General features: G+C 43.4%; 1 protein-coding gene across 1 annotated transcript in view; it reads left to right on the forward strand.

Annotated features, from left to right (window-relative positions):
- Window positions 1–17,265, forward strand: part of LOC140464393 (transducin beta-like protein 3) — a 65,787-nt gene that overhangs the window by 36,294 nt on the left and 12,228 nt on the right. The window contains exons 17-20 of the mRNA XM_072559387.1: window positions 2,911–3,067; window positions 4,157–4,215; window positions 7,515–7,618; window positions 15,873–15,944. Of these exons, the coding sequence (XP_072415488.1) occupies window positions 2,911–3,067; window positions 4,157–4,215; window positions 7,515–7,618; window positions 15,873–15,944 (392 nt within the window). The remainder of the gene's footprint in view (window positions 1–2,910; window positions 3,068–4,156; window positions 4,216–7,514; window positions 7,619–15,872; window positions 15,945–17,265) is intronic.

Genomic DNA, 17,265 nt, shown 5'->3' on the forward strand with positions numbered 1-17,265 from the left:
GAGGAGTTTGTTTCCCTGCATCTTCCCTAATGAATTCCTTAATCTATTTAACATGAATTAGATCCCCACTCAGTCTTTGCAACTCAAGGTACATGAGCCATTTTTACAGAATCTGACTTCATAGTTTAAACCCTTAAATCTGGTATCACTTTGAGCTAAATGCAGAAGCTGCTGGAAAAGCTCAGCAGGTCTGGCAACATTTGTGCTCTGAAATCGTTGAGCTCCATGATGGGTCCTGAAGGCAGCAAAATGTGTATTTGGAAGATGGGAAGTGTTCCTTGAGTTTCATTGGAACTGAGGACGGAGAAGCCAGCATCGGAGAAAGATAAGGGATTGAAATCTCCAGTGCCTACTTGGTCAGAGCCATGCATTATGACTGATCAGGGATGTTTTGCAACCAACTATCTCATCTCCATTTGATCTCCCCAAAATAGAGCAGACCGCTGTGTGAGTTGCAAGTATGCAAACCTAAATTTACGGAAATAGGCATACGTTGGTGTTTCATTGAGAAAGAGTGCTTGGGGATCTTGGATTGTCAGGAAGTAAAAGGGCAGGTATTACTCTCCTGCACTTGCATGCATCCCTTTCCTCCTCTGTCTCTCTTCCAACTGTCCTGCTGACTTGACCCTTCACACTGGCTTCCGAGGCAGCTCTCTTTCTCCATAACAGAAGATGCCCCTCCCATCGTGGTTGACAGGGTAGTTGACAGTAACCGTTTCATTTCCTGTATTTTATTACCAGGTCTTATGGCGAATTGAAGTGTAAAAGTGTCCAAATTATCTGTGGATATTTGCCTTGCTTAATGTTTTATGTTAGAGATCAGTATGTTCAGAATGAAGTCAGCTTATCAACAGAGACAGGAAACCTTTTTAAATATTGTTGTTGGAGGGAATCCTGAGGGGCAGGATGTACACGTATTTGGAAAGGTAAGGACTGATTAGGGATAGTCAACATGGCTTTGGGAAATCATGTCTCACAAACTTGATTGTGTTTTTTGAAGAAGTAACGAAGAGGATTGATGAGGGTAGAGTGGTAGATGTGATCTATATGGACTTCAGTAAGGCATTCGACAAGGTTCCTCTTGGTCAACTGATTAGCAAGGTTAGATCTCACGGAATACAGGGAGAACTAGCCATTTGGATACAGAACTGGCTCAAAGCTAGAAGATAGAAGGTGGTGGTGAAGGGTTGTTTTTCAGACTGGAGGCCTGTGACCAGTGGTGTGCCACAAGGATCGGTGCATGTGTCCACTACCTTTCGTCATACATATATATGATTTGGATGTGAACATCTGAGGGCGGCATGGTGGCTCAGTGGTTAGCATGGCTACCTCACAGCACCAGTGAGCTGGGTTCAGTTCCAGCTTCGGGCGACTGTCTGTGTGGAGTTTGCACATTCTCCCTGTGCCTGCGTGGGTTTCCTCCGGGTGCTCCGGTTTCCCCCCACAGTCCAAAGATGTGCAGGTTAGGTAAATTGGCCATGCTAAATTACCCATAGTGTTTCGGGATGTGTAGGTTTGGTGCATTAGTCAGTGGTAAATATATCGAGTAATAGGGTAGGGGAATGCGTTTGGGTGGGTTACTCTTTGGAGGGTCAGTGTGGACTTGTTGGGCTAAAGGGGCCTGTTTCCACGCAGTAGGGATTCTGTGACATGTCATGACATGACATACGAGGTATAGTTAGTAAGTTTGCAGACAACTCCAAAATTGGAGGTGTAGTGGACAGCGAAGAAGGTTACCTCAGAGTGCAATGGGATCTTGATCAGATGGGCCAATGGGTTGTGGAGTGGCAGACAGAGTTTAGATAAATGTGAGGTGCTACATTTTGGAAAAACAAATCGGAGTAGGACTTATACACTTAATGGTAAGGTCCTAGGGAATGTTGCTGAACAAAGAGACCTTGGAGTGCAGGTTCATAGCTCCTTGAAAGTAGAGTCGCAGGTAGATAGGCTAGCGAAAAAGGCATTTGGTTTGCTTTCCTTTATTGGTCAGAGTATTGAGTACAGGAGTTGGGAGGTCATGTTGCAACTGTACAGGACATTGGTTAGGCTTCTTTTGGAATTTTGCATGCATTTCTGGTCTCCTTCCTATCTGCAGGATGTTGTGAAACTTGAAAGGGTTCAGAAAAGATTTACAAAGATGTTACCAGGGTTGGAGGATTTAGGCTACAGGGAGAGGCTGAATAGGCTGGGGCTGTTTTCCCTGGTGCACCGGAGACTGAGGGGTGATCTTATAGAGGTTTATAGAATCATGAGGGACATAGATAGGATGGGCTAAATAGGCAAGGCCTTTTCCCTGGGATGGAGAAGTCCAGAACTAGAAGGCACAGGTTTAAGATGAGAGGGAAAGATTCAAACGGGACATAAGGGGCATCTTCTTCTCACAGAGGGTGGTGCGTGTATGGAATGAGCTACCAGAGGAAGTGTTGGAGACTGGTACAATTACAGCATTTAGAAGGTGTCTGGATGGGTATATGAATAGGAAGGGTTTAGAGGGATGTGGGACTAGATGAGGTTCAGATATCTGGTCGGCGTGGACGAGTTGGACGGAGGGGTCTGATTCTGTCCTGTATGTCTCTATGACTCCATGTTAGATGGAGGAGCAGATCTGATGGGTTGAATGGTCTTCTCCTGTTCCTGTGTTCTCAACTCCACTCACTCTCCTCTCTCCACCTTTTGGTAAGCGTTTCCTGCCTTGTTCTGTGTCACCCTGAACTCTGGCAGGTAGTTTGCACTGACTGCACTTTACTTCAGTCAGAGAAGGAGACAGCCTTTTGGCAGAACATCCCTTGGAAACATCTGAACCCACTTGTTGCAATAAATCTTATGGTTGATATCGCATCAAAGTTGAGAAAAAAATAACTTTGATGTAAATAAACTTACAGCATTTTCTTGTGTTTCTATTATTTGCAGCGCATCTGATGGCTTGCTGAAACTGTGGACCATCAAAACTAATGAATGTGTTAAAACATTAGACGCCCACGAGAATAAGGTGTGGGGTCTCCACTGTAATAAGAAAGATGATATGGTCGTCTCTGGAGCAGCAGACTCGTGTATAATTATCTGGAAGGTACGATGCATGAAATCGCTGATGTCTCATAAACAGCAAGTGCGTCTTGTCAGAAGCTGTGTTTTCAACAACCCTACAGGTTTTCTATTTTTCTAATATCACTTAATCTTTGCGATTATACACTTGGCCAAGGAGCAAAGGAATCCCAGTTGCCAGTGCTACTCACCTCAGTGAAACCCTTGAGGAGAAAACTCTGTGCTTCTGATTGATAATCAGGTGCAATTTCTTAATTGCACATTATGTCTGCCTTTTACCTCATGGATCTTCCTTGACTCTGACCATGGTTACGTGGGCAAACACCTGATGATATACTTATTGGACTGTGTAAATCTAGTTTGGAACTGCAGCTGAATTGAGCCAAATTTAACATGAATTGGCAGTGAATCAGCAGTCCCACTGAGAGACTCGTGACCAATGCTAAAATGGGGCGGCATGGGAGCTGAGTGGTTAGTACAGCTGCCTCGCAGCATCAGGGATCCAAGTTCAATTCCACCCTCGAGCCACTGTCTGTGTGGAGTTTACACATTCTCGCCATGTCTGTGTGGGATTCCTCTGGGTGCTCTGGTTTCCTCCCACAGTCAAAAATGTGCAGGTTAGGTGGATTGGCTGAGCTAAATTGCTCAGTGTCCAGGGATGTGTAGGCTACATGGATTAGCCAAGGGAAATGCAGGATTACAGGGATGGGGTGGGTCTGGGTGGGATGCTCTTTGGAGGGTTGGTATGGACTCAATAGGCTGAATGGCCTTGCCTCACTCTAGGGATTCTATGAAAAGGGAATGAGCTTTAATATGCACAAAGCTAATCTGCACTGGAATGGAATGGAAAGCATTGCAACTCACTGCAACATTATAGTTCACAAAAAAACGTACTTACAAGTTCTCCCCTTTGAACATCTTGGAACATCACACAGACTTTTGAAATGATAGATGCTGTCCCTACCTCTCTCAAAACTTTTCATCTCAGTCAAGTTACGTTTTAATTGTAGGATGGTAAAAGGGGCAGCAAAGATGAAATGCATCTGGTTCTTTGCTTTCAAATTATTGGAAAAGAATTGTCCGTCCTAATAAAATGTTCTTCTCTGTGTTTTAGGATGTGACAGAGATAGAGCTTGCTGAAGAGCAGGCCAAACAGGAAGACCAGATTTTGAAGTGAGTTTTTTTTAAAAATGTAGTCTGACTTGATGAGGTAACAGTTTTTACTGTGCACCATGTGTCAAACTGTACAGGTCTGAGCCCTCGGGTGCTGCCTGACCTGCTGCGCTTTCCCAGCGCCACATTTTATCAACTCTCCAGCGTCTGCAGTCTTCACTCTCTCCTTATTTAGGAACCAGCTTGGCTTGAGGATAAAACTGAGTGAAACATCCGAGTAGTACTTAGTTCTCACTCGAGAAGATAAGGTGTCTTTAATTTACTTTAAAATGCAGTTCTTCAAAGCACATTTTCTTGCATTCTTTTCCAAGAAGATTAAAATTACCAACAAATTATATTAAGGCCACCAGGTGTCACATTCTAAAATAACCCTTTTCATTTTTATAAAGCAACTTTTAAATTGAATATCCGCAGTTTCCTGAGTGAATCCATGAACTGCCTTGATAAATCCCTCAATCTTTGTAGCTCAGCGTAGCTGGGCTGGTATCTAGTGTATAGGAATCAGCCATTTAAACAGGTAATTGTATTTTCTTGTAGTTGTGTTCAGGGCAACCATTAATAAATTGAGTGATTGTTGTTTATCATTAATGACAGTCTAGTTTACGCCGAATTAAAACTGAAAGAACAACTGTAGTGGCCTCTACATTGGAGAGAGAGAGTGCCAGCTCTCAGATACCTCCTCCTATCGCCCCCTTGACTATGACCCCACTATGGACCATCAGGACATTGTGTCCACTATGGTCACTAACCTCATGTCATCTGGTGCTTCCCGTCCTCCTCCTGCCTCCAAGCTGATAGTCACCCGGAACAACTTCTTTTAACTCCTCCCACTTTCTTCAGGTCACAGGGCTGGCCACGGGGACCTGCATGCGCCCCAGTTATGCCTGTCTCTTTGTGGGTTATGTGAGCGTTCCTTGTTCTGGTCCTATTCCACCCCTGACCTGCAGCTCTTTCTCCGGTATATCAGTGATATCATTGGTGCTGCCTCCACCTCTCATTCCAGAATTGGAAAAGTTTATCAATTTTGCTTCCAATTTCCATCCCACTCTCACCTTCATCTGGTCCATCTCCGACTCCTCCCTTTGCTTCCTCAACATCTCCGTTTCCATTTTTGTGGTTAAGCTGGCCACCAAAATCCACAATAACCCAACCGACTCCCACGGTTATCTTGACTATACGTCCTCATGCCCTCCTTCCTGTAAAGACTCTATTCCATTTTCCCAGTTCCTCCATCTCCGTCGCATCTGTTCCGATCACTGTAGTTGACAGGACCCTCGCGTGGGTCTGACCCATCTCCCACACTTCAGCACTCATCCTCTCTCTTCCCTCCCGCAACAGTGATAGGACCACCCCCTTTATCCTCCTATAGCATCCACATCCATGTGATCATTAAACCCCATTTCTGCCAACTCCAGCGAGATGCTACCACCAGACTCACATTCCCCTTCTTTCTCTTGTCAGCTTTCCGCAAGAGCTGTTCCCTCTGGGACACCTTAGTCCACTCCCCACAGCCTCACGGCAGCTTCCATGTAGAAGGTGTATTCCCAGCCTGTTTACTTCCTCCCTCCTCAGATCCAAAGGCCCAAGCACACCCTCCAGGAGAAGCAGCCTTTGCCTGCTCTTCCTTCAATCTAATCTACTGCATTCACTGCTCACAAAAGTGGTCTCCTAAACATTGGGGAAGTAAAGTATAGCCTGGGTGGACTGCTTCACGGAACATCTATGTTCTGTGCACAAAAAAAAACCTGAGCTTCCAGTTGCCTGCCACTTCAACACACCCCGTTTCCTGACTGATATCTCTGTCTCAGGCTTGCTGCAGTGCTCCGGCAAAGCTCAGTATAAGCTGGAAGGACAGCACCTCATTTTCCACCTGGGAACTCTACAGACTTCTGGGCTCAATACTGAGTTCAACAGTTTTAAGGCCTGAGGCACCTTCTCCCATTTCCTTACCCCACACACCAGGCCGTGTTATCACATGGTCTGCTAATATACACAACCCACTATTAGCCACTAATAGTCTCCATTAGTGGCCATTCCCATTCTCCTCGACTGATCGTTATCCTTTGTCTATCCAATTGTTCTTCTCTCTCTTTGGGCTCCATCCCTACCTATTGCTTACTCTTTACCCCTCCCTGCACCACATCTTCTACAGAAAAACGAACTTTCTCCTGGCTACCATCAGTCCTGAAGAAGGGTCAGTGGACCCAAAATGTTAACTCTGCTTTCTCTGCACAGATGCTGCCAAAACTGCTGAGCCTTTCCAGCCATTTCTGCTTTTGTTTCTAGTTTTTCTTTTGTCGTGCCCTTTCTTCTGTGAGAGATTCTGATTGTTAGTGTATGAGCTCAATATATCATTTCAAATGGCAGCCACTTATAGGTTTGAAGTGTTAGCCTAGGCAGAGACTGTTGGCAGGTTACTCACCATGAGTCTGTCCCAGTAATTCCTAACAGCTTCATCAGTACATCTTATGACAAAGACATCACAGAATAATAATGAGGGACAGGAACGAAAATTTTGCCTTCCCTAAGTTACGAATATTAGCGCTAATTGTAGTGCTTTCTACAGAAGCGCTGACAGTGATTTATACATGAGATTGCATATTGATCCACATTACATTGGTGGTTCAGGCATTGTAAAGATTGCACGATGATTTGAACTCATTGCTTAACATTGCATAGATTGTGTCATCCGTTGTATTGTTTTAGTTTAGAATACACTTCTCCTGGTCTTGTTTTGATATTGTTTGACAAGGGAGGCACCACAGTTTTTATTTATCCTGTTTTTCTGGGTGGAATTAAGTCATGCAGAAGAAATACTTTGGTCATAGTTAAGCCAATCATTGACTTATTTGACATTCATCGTGACATTATGAAAATGATATTATCAGTTGCCTGCCATTGTATTTTGATCAGAATGCAAAACAGGATTAAACCTGTGAGGTCTTAATTTAACGCTTTTCAAAAATTTGCTTGCTCATTCATTCATTAGTGATGAGGAATTGTAGGTTTTCTTCAAATTATTGAAGAAATAGAGACCTTTTGATTTCATTGATAGGGCAGCAAGGAGTAGGAACTAGAGGAAGACTTTGGGACCTGGGTGTTAAGTTGTTGATGGTTTTGTACTTTTGTAACTGTTTAAAATTGATGACATTTGTTTGAGCCATCACAAAGGACAACCTTTTCAACATGAAAATGCCATATACATTTCTGGTTTTAAATGTTTTAGTCAACATTGACTAGGCTAAAACAATTACACTTGCAATTATATCAGTAAAGTTGATCTTTTTTTCTATTTTAAGGCACCAAGAATTATCTAATTTAATGCACGAGAAGAAATATGTGAAGGCTTTGGGATTGGCAATTTCTTTGGACCAACCTCAGACTGTGCTTACGGTAATTAAAGGTAAACACAGCATTGAAGTCTTATTATCATTGCTTTTGTTTGTTCTGTGAAACTCACTGCTGTGAATGAACCCGGCCACTGGTCTAGGCAAGCCAGCATGTACCCGATGCAGTGCCCAGCCCAGACAAACAAAGAGGGTTAGTGGCAGGAAGATAATCTGGCTTGCAAAAACCCACCTCCAAATCCAAAAATGACATTTGATACAAAGGTGATCAGTCAGCATTTTGGCAACCACATGTAACTTGGAAAGACCCAAAATCTGAACTATATTACAGAGCCTGGAGATGAAAGCCCCACGCAGCTTCAGAGTTTCTCAAAGTTGCTTTGTAGCCATTGAATTCATGCTGAATTAATATCACTGATCAATGTTTGTTCACAGATGAATAGTCAGTGTTGGTGATATTGGGAGAAATGAGAGTTAGCCACAATGCTAAGCAAACTCTGCTTTTTCTTCAAGTCCCCCAGGATCTTTTACATATTTATACCTCCTTTTAAAAACCATCAGGTCCTTTTATATTCTCACTTCTCTGGGGATTGACAATAGAAAGATAGAGACCTCCTTTGTCCACATCCTGCTCCAAACCCTCAAATATATATGAACAGGCAAATCTGAGGAGGCCTCAAAACCTTTGGTTCCAACCAAAATCCTGCTTTTCTTCAGCCATGATTTCTCACTTTTCAAAGATGTATCTAACCACAGTTCAGAGGGTTGTGTGATGGTAAAGGAAGTTGTTCTGTTCTGGTTCTGTAAAAGGTAAGTTATAAGTTTGGGAGAAGATTTGTAGCTCGGGTGCTCGTTGTTGTGGTTCTGTTCGCCGAGCTGGGAATTTGTCTTGCAAACGTTTCGTCCCCTGTCTAGGTGACATCCTCAGTGCTTGGGAGCCTCCTGTGAAGCGCTTCTGTGCTCTTTCTTCCGGCATTTATAGTGGCCTGTCTCTGCCGCTTCCGGTTGTCAGTTTGAGCTGTCCGCTGTAGTGGCCGGTATATTGGGTCCAGGTCGATGTGTTTGTTGATAGAGTCTGTGGATGAGTGCCATGCCTCTAGGAATTCCCTGGCTGTTCTCTGTTTGGCTTGCACTATAATGGTAGTGTTGTCCCAGTCGAATTCATGTTGCTTATCGTCTGCGTGTGTGGCTACTAAGGATAGCTGGTCGTGTCGTTTCGTGGCTAGTTGGTGGTCGTGTATACGGATCGTTAACTGTCTTCCTGTTTGTCCGATGTAGTGTTTTGTGCAGTCTTTGCATGGGATTTTATACACTACATTAGTTTTGCTCATGTTGGGTATCGGGTCCTTCGTTCTGGTGAGTTGTTGTCTGAGCGTGGATGTTGGTTTGTGTGCTGTTATGAGTCCTAGTGGTCACAGTAGTCTGGCTGTCAGTTCAGAAATGCTCCTGATGTATGGTAGTGTGGCTAGTCCTTTGGGTTGCGGCATGTCCTCGTTCCGTTGTCTCTCCCTTAGGCATCTGTTGATGAAATTGCGAGGGTATCCGTTTTTGGCGAATACTTTGTATAGGTGTTCCTCTTCCTCTTTTTGTAGTTCTGGTGAGAACTACAAAAAGAGGAAGAGGAACACCTATACAAAGTATTCGCCAAAAACGGATACCCTCGCAATTTCATCAACAGATGCCTAAGGGAGAGACAACGGAACGAGGACATGCCGCAACCCAAAGGACTAGCCACACTACCATACATCAGGAGCATTTCTGAACTGACAGCCAGACTACTGTGACCACTAGGACTCATAACAGCACACAAACCAACATCCACGCTCAGACAACAACTCACCAGAACGAAGGACCCGATACCCAACATGAGCAAAACTAATGTAGTGTATAAAATCCCATGCAAAGACTGCACAAAACACTACATCGGACAAACAGGAAGACAGTTAACGATCCGTATACACGACCACCAACTAGCCACGAAACGACACGACCAGCTATCCTTAGTAGCCACACACACAGACGACAAGCAACATGAATTCGACTGGGACAACACTACCATTATAGTGCAAGCCAAACAGAGAACAGCCAGGGAATTCCTAGAGGCATGGCACTCATCCACAGACTCTATCAACAAACACATCGACCTGGACCCAATATACCGGCCACTACAGCGGACAGCTCAAACTGACAACCGGAAGCGGCAGAGACAGGCCACTATAAATGCCGGAAGAAAGAGCACAGAAGCGCTTCACAGGAGGCTCCCAAGCACTGAGGATGTCACCTAGACAGGGGACGAAACGTTTGCAAGACAAATTCCCAGCTCGGCGAACAGAACCACAACAACAGGTAAGTTATAAACCTGGTGCTGAGGTGTCTGCTCCATGGGAAGCAGAGGTTTTAAAACAAAATTAGACAAAAGTTTGAATGAGTGGAGTTAGGTTTTTAGATCTTGCTTTCAGTTGATGAAGTTGGGGTTCTTGAAATTGCTGGATACAGTACTCTCTCTACTGCTGCTGCAGAAAGCTTGAGATCTCTCTCTGCTGTGGGATTCAATCTGTCAGTGTTCCTTCTTCTGGATTGGAGGAGATAGCAAGTGTGGGAAATCCATTTTGCTGAATTTGCCTTTGTGTTTATGGGATGCTGCCACATTGGAATAGTTGATGAATAGTAGTTAATTGTGTTATTTTGTTAACTTGAAGTCTGATTGAAATATGTACGCCAACTTTTTTTTTTGTTTGTATTTTAGCTGTGATGTCATTAAAGTGTATTTTGCTTAAAGCTAGGAGTTTGACCAATCGAATCACGTGTGGGACATAACACCTTACACTTGCCTTTAAATAAGATAAACTTTAGGATCTAGGTACTCTCTGATACGTTTTTGAGGAGGTTTGTTCTGGTCCATAGCAGCAGTAAGCAGTCAGTCCTCCCAAGCCGTTTTGGGATGTTGTTCAATAGATTACCAATTCGCTAAGGAGGATAACATTGCTTAATCCATGTTTTCAATTTGAGCAGTTGACCCCTCATTCTAACTGCATGTATCTTAGTACAAGTCTAAATGCTTGAATGTTAATGATGCTCAACTTGGTTTTGATGACCTGAAGCACATTTCCCCACAGCCTCTCCCACTCTCAGCCAGTTCTGTCTCACAGCACAACACTATCTGAAGAATATAAGAGCTCGAGCAGGATTTGCACCTATAGCCCGTTTAGTCTTCTGGAGCACTCATTACAGTCAGGTCTGATTTTCTCCCTCAGCTCTGCTTTTCCCAATCTATTCGAACAAAGTCCGAAAACGTACTGATCTCAGCCCTGTGCACACTCGACACGCTGAGCCTCGTTAGGCTATGTTTCAAAGAGCACAATCTTCTGAAGGAAGAATTTCTCCTCATCTCAAACCTAAATGGCTGAACTCTTAACCTGACAGTATGGTAGACAATAGACAATAGATGCAGGAGTAGGCCATTCTGCCCTTCGAGCCTGCACCGCCATTCAATATGATCATGGCTGATCATTCCTAATCAGTATCCTGTTCCAGCCTTATCTCCATACCCCTTGACTCCACTATCTTTAAGAGCTCTATCCAATTCTTTCTTAAAAGAATCCAGAGACTGGGCCTCCACTGCCCTCTGGGGCAGAGCATTCCACACAGCCACCACTCTCTGGGTGAAGTAGTTTCTCCTCATCTCTGTCCTAAATGGTCTACCCCGTATTTTTAAGTTGTGTCCTCTGGTTTGGCACTCCCCCCATCAACGGAAATATGTTCCCTCCTGCCAGAGTGTCCAGTCCTTTCATAATCCTATACGTTTCAATCAGATCCCCTCTCAGTCTTCTAAACTCAAGGGTATACAAGCCCAGTCGCTTCAGTCTTTCCGTGTAAGGCAATCCTGCCATTCCAGGAATTGACCTCGTGAACCTACGCTGCACTCCCTCAATAGCCAGAATGTCTTTCCTCAAATTTGGAGACCAGAACTGTACACAGTATCCAGGTGTGGTCTCACCAGGGCCCTGTACAGCTGCAGAAGCACCTCTTTGCTTCTATACTCAATCCCTCTTGTTATGAAGGCCAGCATGCTATTAGCCTTCTTCACGACCTGCTGTACCTGCATGCTTGCCTTCATTGACTGGTGGACAAGAACACCCAGATCTCTCTGAACAGCCCCTTTACCTAATTTGATACCATTGAGGTAGTAATCTGCTTCCTGTTCTTGCCACCAAAGTGGATAACCAGACATTTATCCACATTAAACTGCATCTGCCATGCATCTGCCCACTCACCTAACTTGTCCAGGTCACCCTGTAATCCCCTAACATCCTCATCACATTTCACCCTACCACCTAGCTTTGTGTCATCAGCAAATTTGCTAATGTTATTGCTGATACCATCTTCTATGTCATTTACATATATTGTAAAAAGCTGCGGTCCCAGCACGGATCCCTGCGGTACCCCACTGCCATTTCGAAATGGAGCCGTTAATCACTACCCTTTGTTTCCTATTAGCCAACCAATTCTCTATCCAATCTAGTACTTTGCCCCCAATCCCGTGCGCCCTAATTTTACTCACTAACCTCTTGTGTGGGACTTTATCAAAAGCTTTCTGAAAGTCCAGGTACAGTACATCCACTGGATCCCCCTCGTCCATCTTCCGAGTTACATCCTCAAAAAATTCAAGAAGATTAGTCAAGCATGATTTCCCCTTCATAAATCCATGCTGACTCTGTCCTATCCTGTTACTATTATCCAGATGTGCCGTAATTTCATCCTTTATAATAGACTCCAGCATCTTTCCCACCACTGAGGTCAGACTAACTGGTCTATAATTTCCTGCTTTCTCCCGCCCACCCTTCTTAAAAAGTGGCACAACATTAGCCGCCCTCCAATCCTCAGGAACCAACCCCGATTCTATTGAACTCTGGAAAATAATCACCAGCGCATCCACGATTTCCCGAGCCACCTCCTTCAGTACCCTGGGATGCAGGCCATCAGGTCCCGGAGACTTATCAACCTTCAGACCTAACAGTCTCTCCAACACCAAATCCTGGCAAATAGAAATTCCCTGAAGTTCAGGTCCTTCAGCCACTGTTACTGCTTTTACACTCTATATCCAGAAGAGACAGCCCATCAACATCTGGTTTCTGTCCTTGCACAGTGTTCTATGGTTCCTCACTGTGCTGAACCTTGGCAACTCCAGATCCATTCTACTCAATCTCATCACTGAACGGTACGTTCATCTTAAGAACCAATCTTTGTCTTGCCTAGGCTAAGTATGTCCTTCCTTAAGTCAGGAGTCCAAACTGTGGAGTACCCCAGGTCTGGCCTCACTTAGGTAGAGTAAAATTGTAGCAAGACTTCTTTAATTTTATACTCCAAGCCCTTTACACTAAAATCTAATATACCATGTGCCTTCCTAATTGTTCATTGTACCTACATGTTGGCTTGGATTTCTATGCAAGGACCTGAGAGTTCCTCTTGGAAGCGGTCCCGTTAAAACTGCAGTTTGTCAAGCCAACTCTCAATATTGCCTTTGGCACAGTGAAGACTTAATTAGTGCACATTCCTTCACGTGCCACTGTGTCAAAAGCATTTGGAGAACTCCACCTTTATGACAGCACCTGTGACCTCTATCATCTATAGAAAGACAAGGGCAGCAGATTTATGGTAACACCACGGCCTGCAATTTTGCCTCCAAGCTGCAAATCACCCTGATCTGGAATTGTGTCACCATTCCTTTACTGTCGCTGGGTCAAAACTATGGAACTCACTTCCTCACACCACTGTGGGTGCCCTCACAGGACTGCATTGGTGTGAGAAGGCAGCTCAGCACAGCCACCTCAAGGACAATTAGGAATTGGCAACCAATATTAACCATATCTACAATGTTCACATTCCAGGAGTGAACGCATTTTTTTAAAAGTACACGGTATTTGTTCATTCTTCCTTATCTACTGTTCTGACCCAGACTTTTGGTGCCATCAGGTTGTCAAACGTAACCATGTTTAATGTTTTCTATCAAGCCCAAGGCTCTGCTGTGTTTATTGAAAGTACTCTGAATGATGCTTATCATTATTCAGTGGAGCTCAGCCCAAGAGGAAAATGAGTCTTGAAACAAAGGGAGTCTAGAGGAGACAATGCAAGAGTATTGGAAAGGGTGGCGATGGTCAGACTGCAGCTTCCGAACTTGTGCAGAATCAACCACGACAGATACTTAAATTGAAATGAAAAACACTCATTCCCTGGTGCCTTAGCCAAAAATGATTAGCTTAATCTCTTACCATTCTATGAGTTCCAAGTCACATACATTTGTGTTTTTTTTAACCATTTGATTCACTGGTTTGGCACTGCACGCTTTATGATTGGTATCATCACCATTTTGCCACAGTTATTGGCTTTGTTATGACATTAAATGCCAGTTGCTGTGGAACATCTACTGGGAAGATCATTGGTCTGGACAGATTGAAGTTCATTTTGAGGGAAGGTTGTCATTTCTGCTACTGGCTTTGAGATTTATCTAGGCTTTATTACCTCCTATGACATGACTGGGGGTTGTAGTGAAAGAATCACCTAGCTATGAAGTTCTAGGAGTTAGGAATGATTGAACTTGAGCAAGGGGAGGGAAAAGCAGCTTAGTTTTGATGGGATGTTGAATCGATGGAGCGTGATATAAATATGGACAGCAGGGCTAATTATATCAACAGTCGAGATAATGGGGACATCGTGCTTTTAGTTCAGAGGTATTAGGAGACATAAAGATGCTTTTCACCTTTTGGCTGCCCATTTCTTATCTGAAAACAAAATTCAGAAAATAGACCTTGGCTTTCCCATCAATGTTTAAAGTCTGCTTGCTGCATTTTCAAGCAGTTCTTGTCTCCAGCGAGTGACAGGCTAACAAACTCTGTTAAACAGGGACATCGAGCAGCTTTGGGACCTTTTTTTTTGCAACTTTCAGATACAAGTGAGGGACATGAGAATCACCCTCACTGGCTTTTTTGGCACTGGGTCTTGAGCAATTCCGGCGAAGGCCCCATTGTTTATTCTTGTCTGACCAGAAGGGAGAAGTGTTCCTCCAGAGTGACATGGATTGATGTTGTGAAAGGGAAGAAGGACTGGGAGTTGGGTCTGGATGGGACCTTGCCAATTTTTCACCTTCTCCAAATTGTGAGTAACACTAGGATGGCCTACAACTTTGCAGTCAACAATCAGAGGTCCAAACCCAGAACTGGCCTCAGTGTCCAGCCTAATGTTGACCAGGTGGTATTTTTTCCTTTCTGACTTGCAAAGATAATTTCTGGCATGTACATTCCTTTATGTTCAAAACTGGACATCATTTTAAGAAAAGCTTTAAGTTACAGGGTCATTTGAATCAGATATGTAGAGAGGCTGAAGAAGTTTGAGAGTATGGGTACTCTGATAACACTTTCCAATTTTATCAGTCTCTTATAGAGATATATCTCCCACTTTCTCCATTGACCTGAAGTGGAAAACTGTGACACAGCTGACTGAAAGATGAAAGTTTAATCTGATTAAGCAAATTCTCTTAACCAGGTGACATAATTTTCCAGTGTTTGCAATAGATAGTCTCTGTGGGTAACATTCCTGTAGACAATCCTACTCTTCCCAACTTAGAACCCAGTGTAATGTTCCCATCCCATGAATGAATTAAATTAAAACTCCAGAGTGAATTGTTTATTGAACAATGTATAGTTTAGCGATTGTGTGGTCCCAAGGATTGTAAATACAGCTTTAGATAAATTCAGTGGTATCTCCTTCCTGCTTTTTTAGAAAGCTCACAGAAATGCACCTGATGGAGACATGGTACAATTGCCAACCAACAAGTCTTGTATATTCCTGACCAAACTATAGGTTACACATTGCGTCTTTCAATCAGGTTAAAAACAGCTTGCCGACATCTCGCCAGTGACCACTGTCAGTGGCACGGCAGGTTTGACCCTACCTCTGGGCCAGAAGGTCCAGGTTGAAGTCTCTGACTGGCACATTGATTAAAGAACATAATCTTTCAAGCCTAGTTTCACATCTGTTGGTTTATTACAACTAGTGAAATTTATATTATAGAAATATTGTAAGTCTAAAATTATAATTCAGACCTAAACATTAAACAGTGGATTTCTAAAGTTATTGTTTTGTTAACTTTATAAATTTAGATGTAAATAAAATTGAAATCATACAAGTTATAGGTGACATGTTAAGCAATGATTTCTTACTGCAGGAAGAAAATAAATCCTATTTCAAAATATTGTGCATATGAAATATAATTATATTAATGTAAAGTAATTATTTGTTGCTCTTTTTCCATAGCTATATTTGGTGAAGCTAAAGGACGTGAAAGGCTGGAATCAACAATCCTCAAGTTGCGACAAGATCAGAAAGGTATGAGTATTCTCATTGACAAAGTTGGACTGGTACCAGATGTAAAATTTAAACAGAATATGCCAATTACAAGAAGGTTGCAAAGGCCTCTAAGTGATTGGGTCACAGTTCAACATGGGTTGTTCGTGGTTATCCACTTTGTATCCAAGAGAGAGAAATTGTTTCATTTGGCAAGAGATTCAGCCACCTAAATCGTTTGGCTGTGCCAAAGCTCTGTCGACACATTGCTGTCACTTCAATGATAAAACTCTTCCATGGGATGTGGGCACCATTCGCTGGACCAGTATTTATTGCCCATCTCTACATGCCCATGTGAAGGTGGTGGTGAACTGTTTTCTCAAACTAGTACAAAGCTACAAAAAGTAATCATTAAAGTCTAATAAAGTATTGGCCTTTGTTTCAAGGGGCTTTCTGTTCAAAAGTGGGGCTTTAGCTATATAGAGCCTTGTTCTGACGTCAGCTGGAATATTGATCAGTTTTGGGAATGAGGATATTTACATACCTTTAAACTCCATTGAGTTCAGGAGGAAGAGTGGTGATCTAATCAAGGTATATAAATGGTTATGGAATTCAATAGAAACTCTTTCTTCTGGTTAAAGTAGTCAAGCAACAAACTTGTCTCGCACTGTAAACAACCTCAGGACATACCAAGTTCTGTCTGTGACCAGTAATGAGAGAGTTAATCTGGGGTGGCTCAGTGGTTAGCAAAGCTGTCTCCCAGCAGCAGGCACATGGGTGCGATTCCAGCCTTGGACAACTGTCTGTGGAGTTTGCACGTTCTCCTGCGAGTGCTCTGGTTTCCTCCCACAATCCAAAGATATGTAGCTTCAGTGGATAGGCCATGCTAAATTGCCCTTAGTGTCCAGGGATGGGTAGGTTGGCCATGGAAAATGCAGGGTAATGGAGATAGGGGAGGGAGAAGGGTCTGGGTAGCTGCTCTTTGGAGAGTTGGTCTGGACTTGATGGGCTGAATGGCCTGCATCGGCACTGTAGGGATGTTTTGAGCAATATCCAGTAATCTGTTGTAGTGTTATTGGTTGAGAGATGAATGTTGTCTCAGATTCTCTTTGAACTAGTATCAGGAGATCTTTATACCCACCTGAGACCCTCAGTTTAACATCTCATCAAAAAACTGTCTTGTGTGGTAGTGCAGCACTCCCACTCCTCGGTGCTGCACTGAAGTATCAGTCTAGACCTTTATATTCAAGGTTCAGTAATTAAGATCCACTGCTTTTTGTCAGTTATATAAATGATTTGGATGTGAATGCGGGAGGGATAGAGTCATAGAGATGTACAGCATGGAAACAGACCCTTTGGTCCA

Source organism: Chiloscyllium punctatum, chromosome 40 (genome assembly GCF_047496795.1).
Source record: "Chiloscyllium punctatum isolate Juve2018m chromosome 40, sChiPun1.3, whole genome shotgun sequence".
Lineage (NCBI taxonomy): Eukaryota > Metazoa > Chordata > Chondrichthyes > Orectolobiformes > Hemiscylliidae > Chiloscyllium > Chiloscyllium punctatum.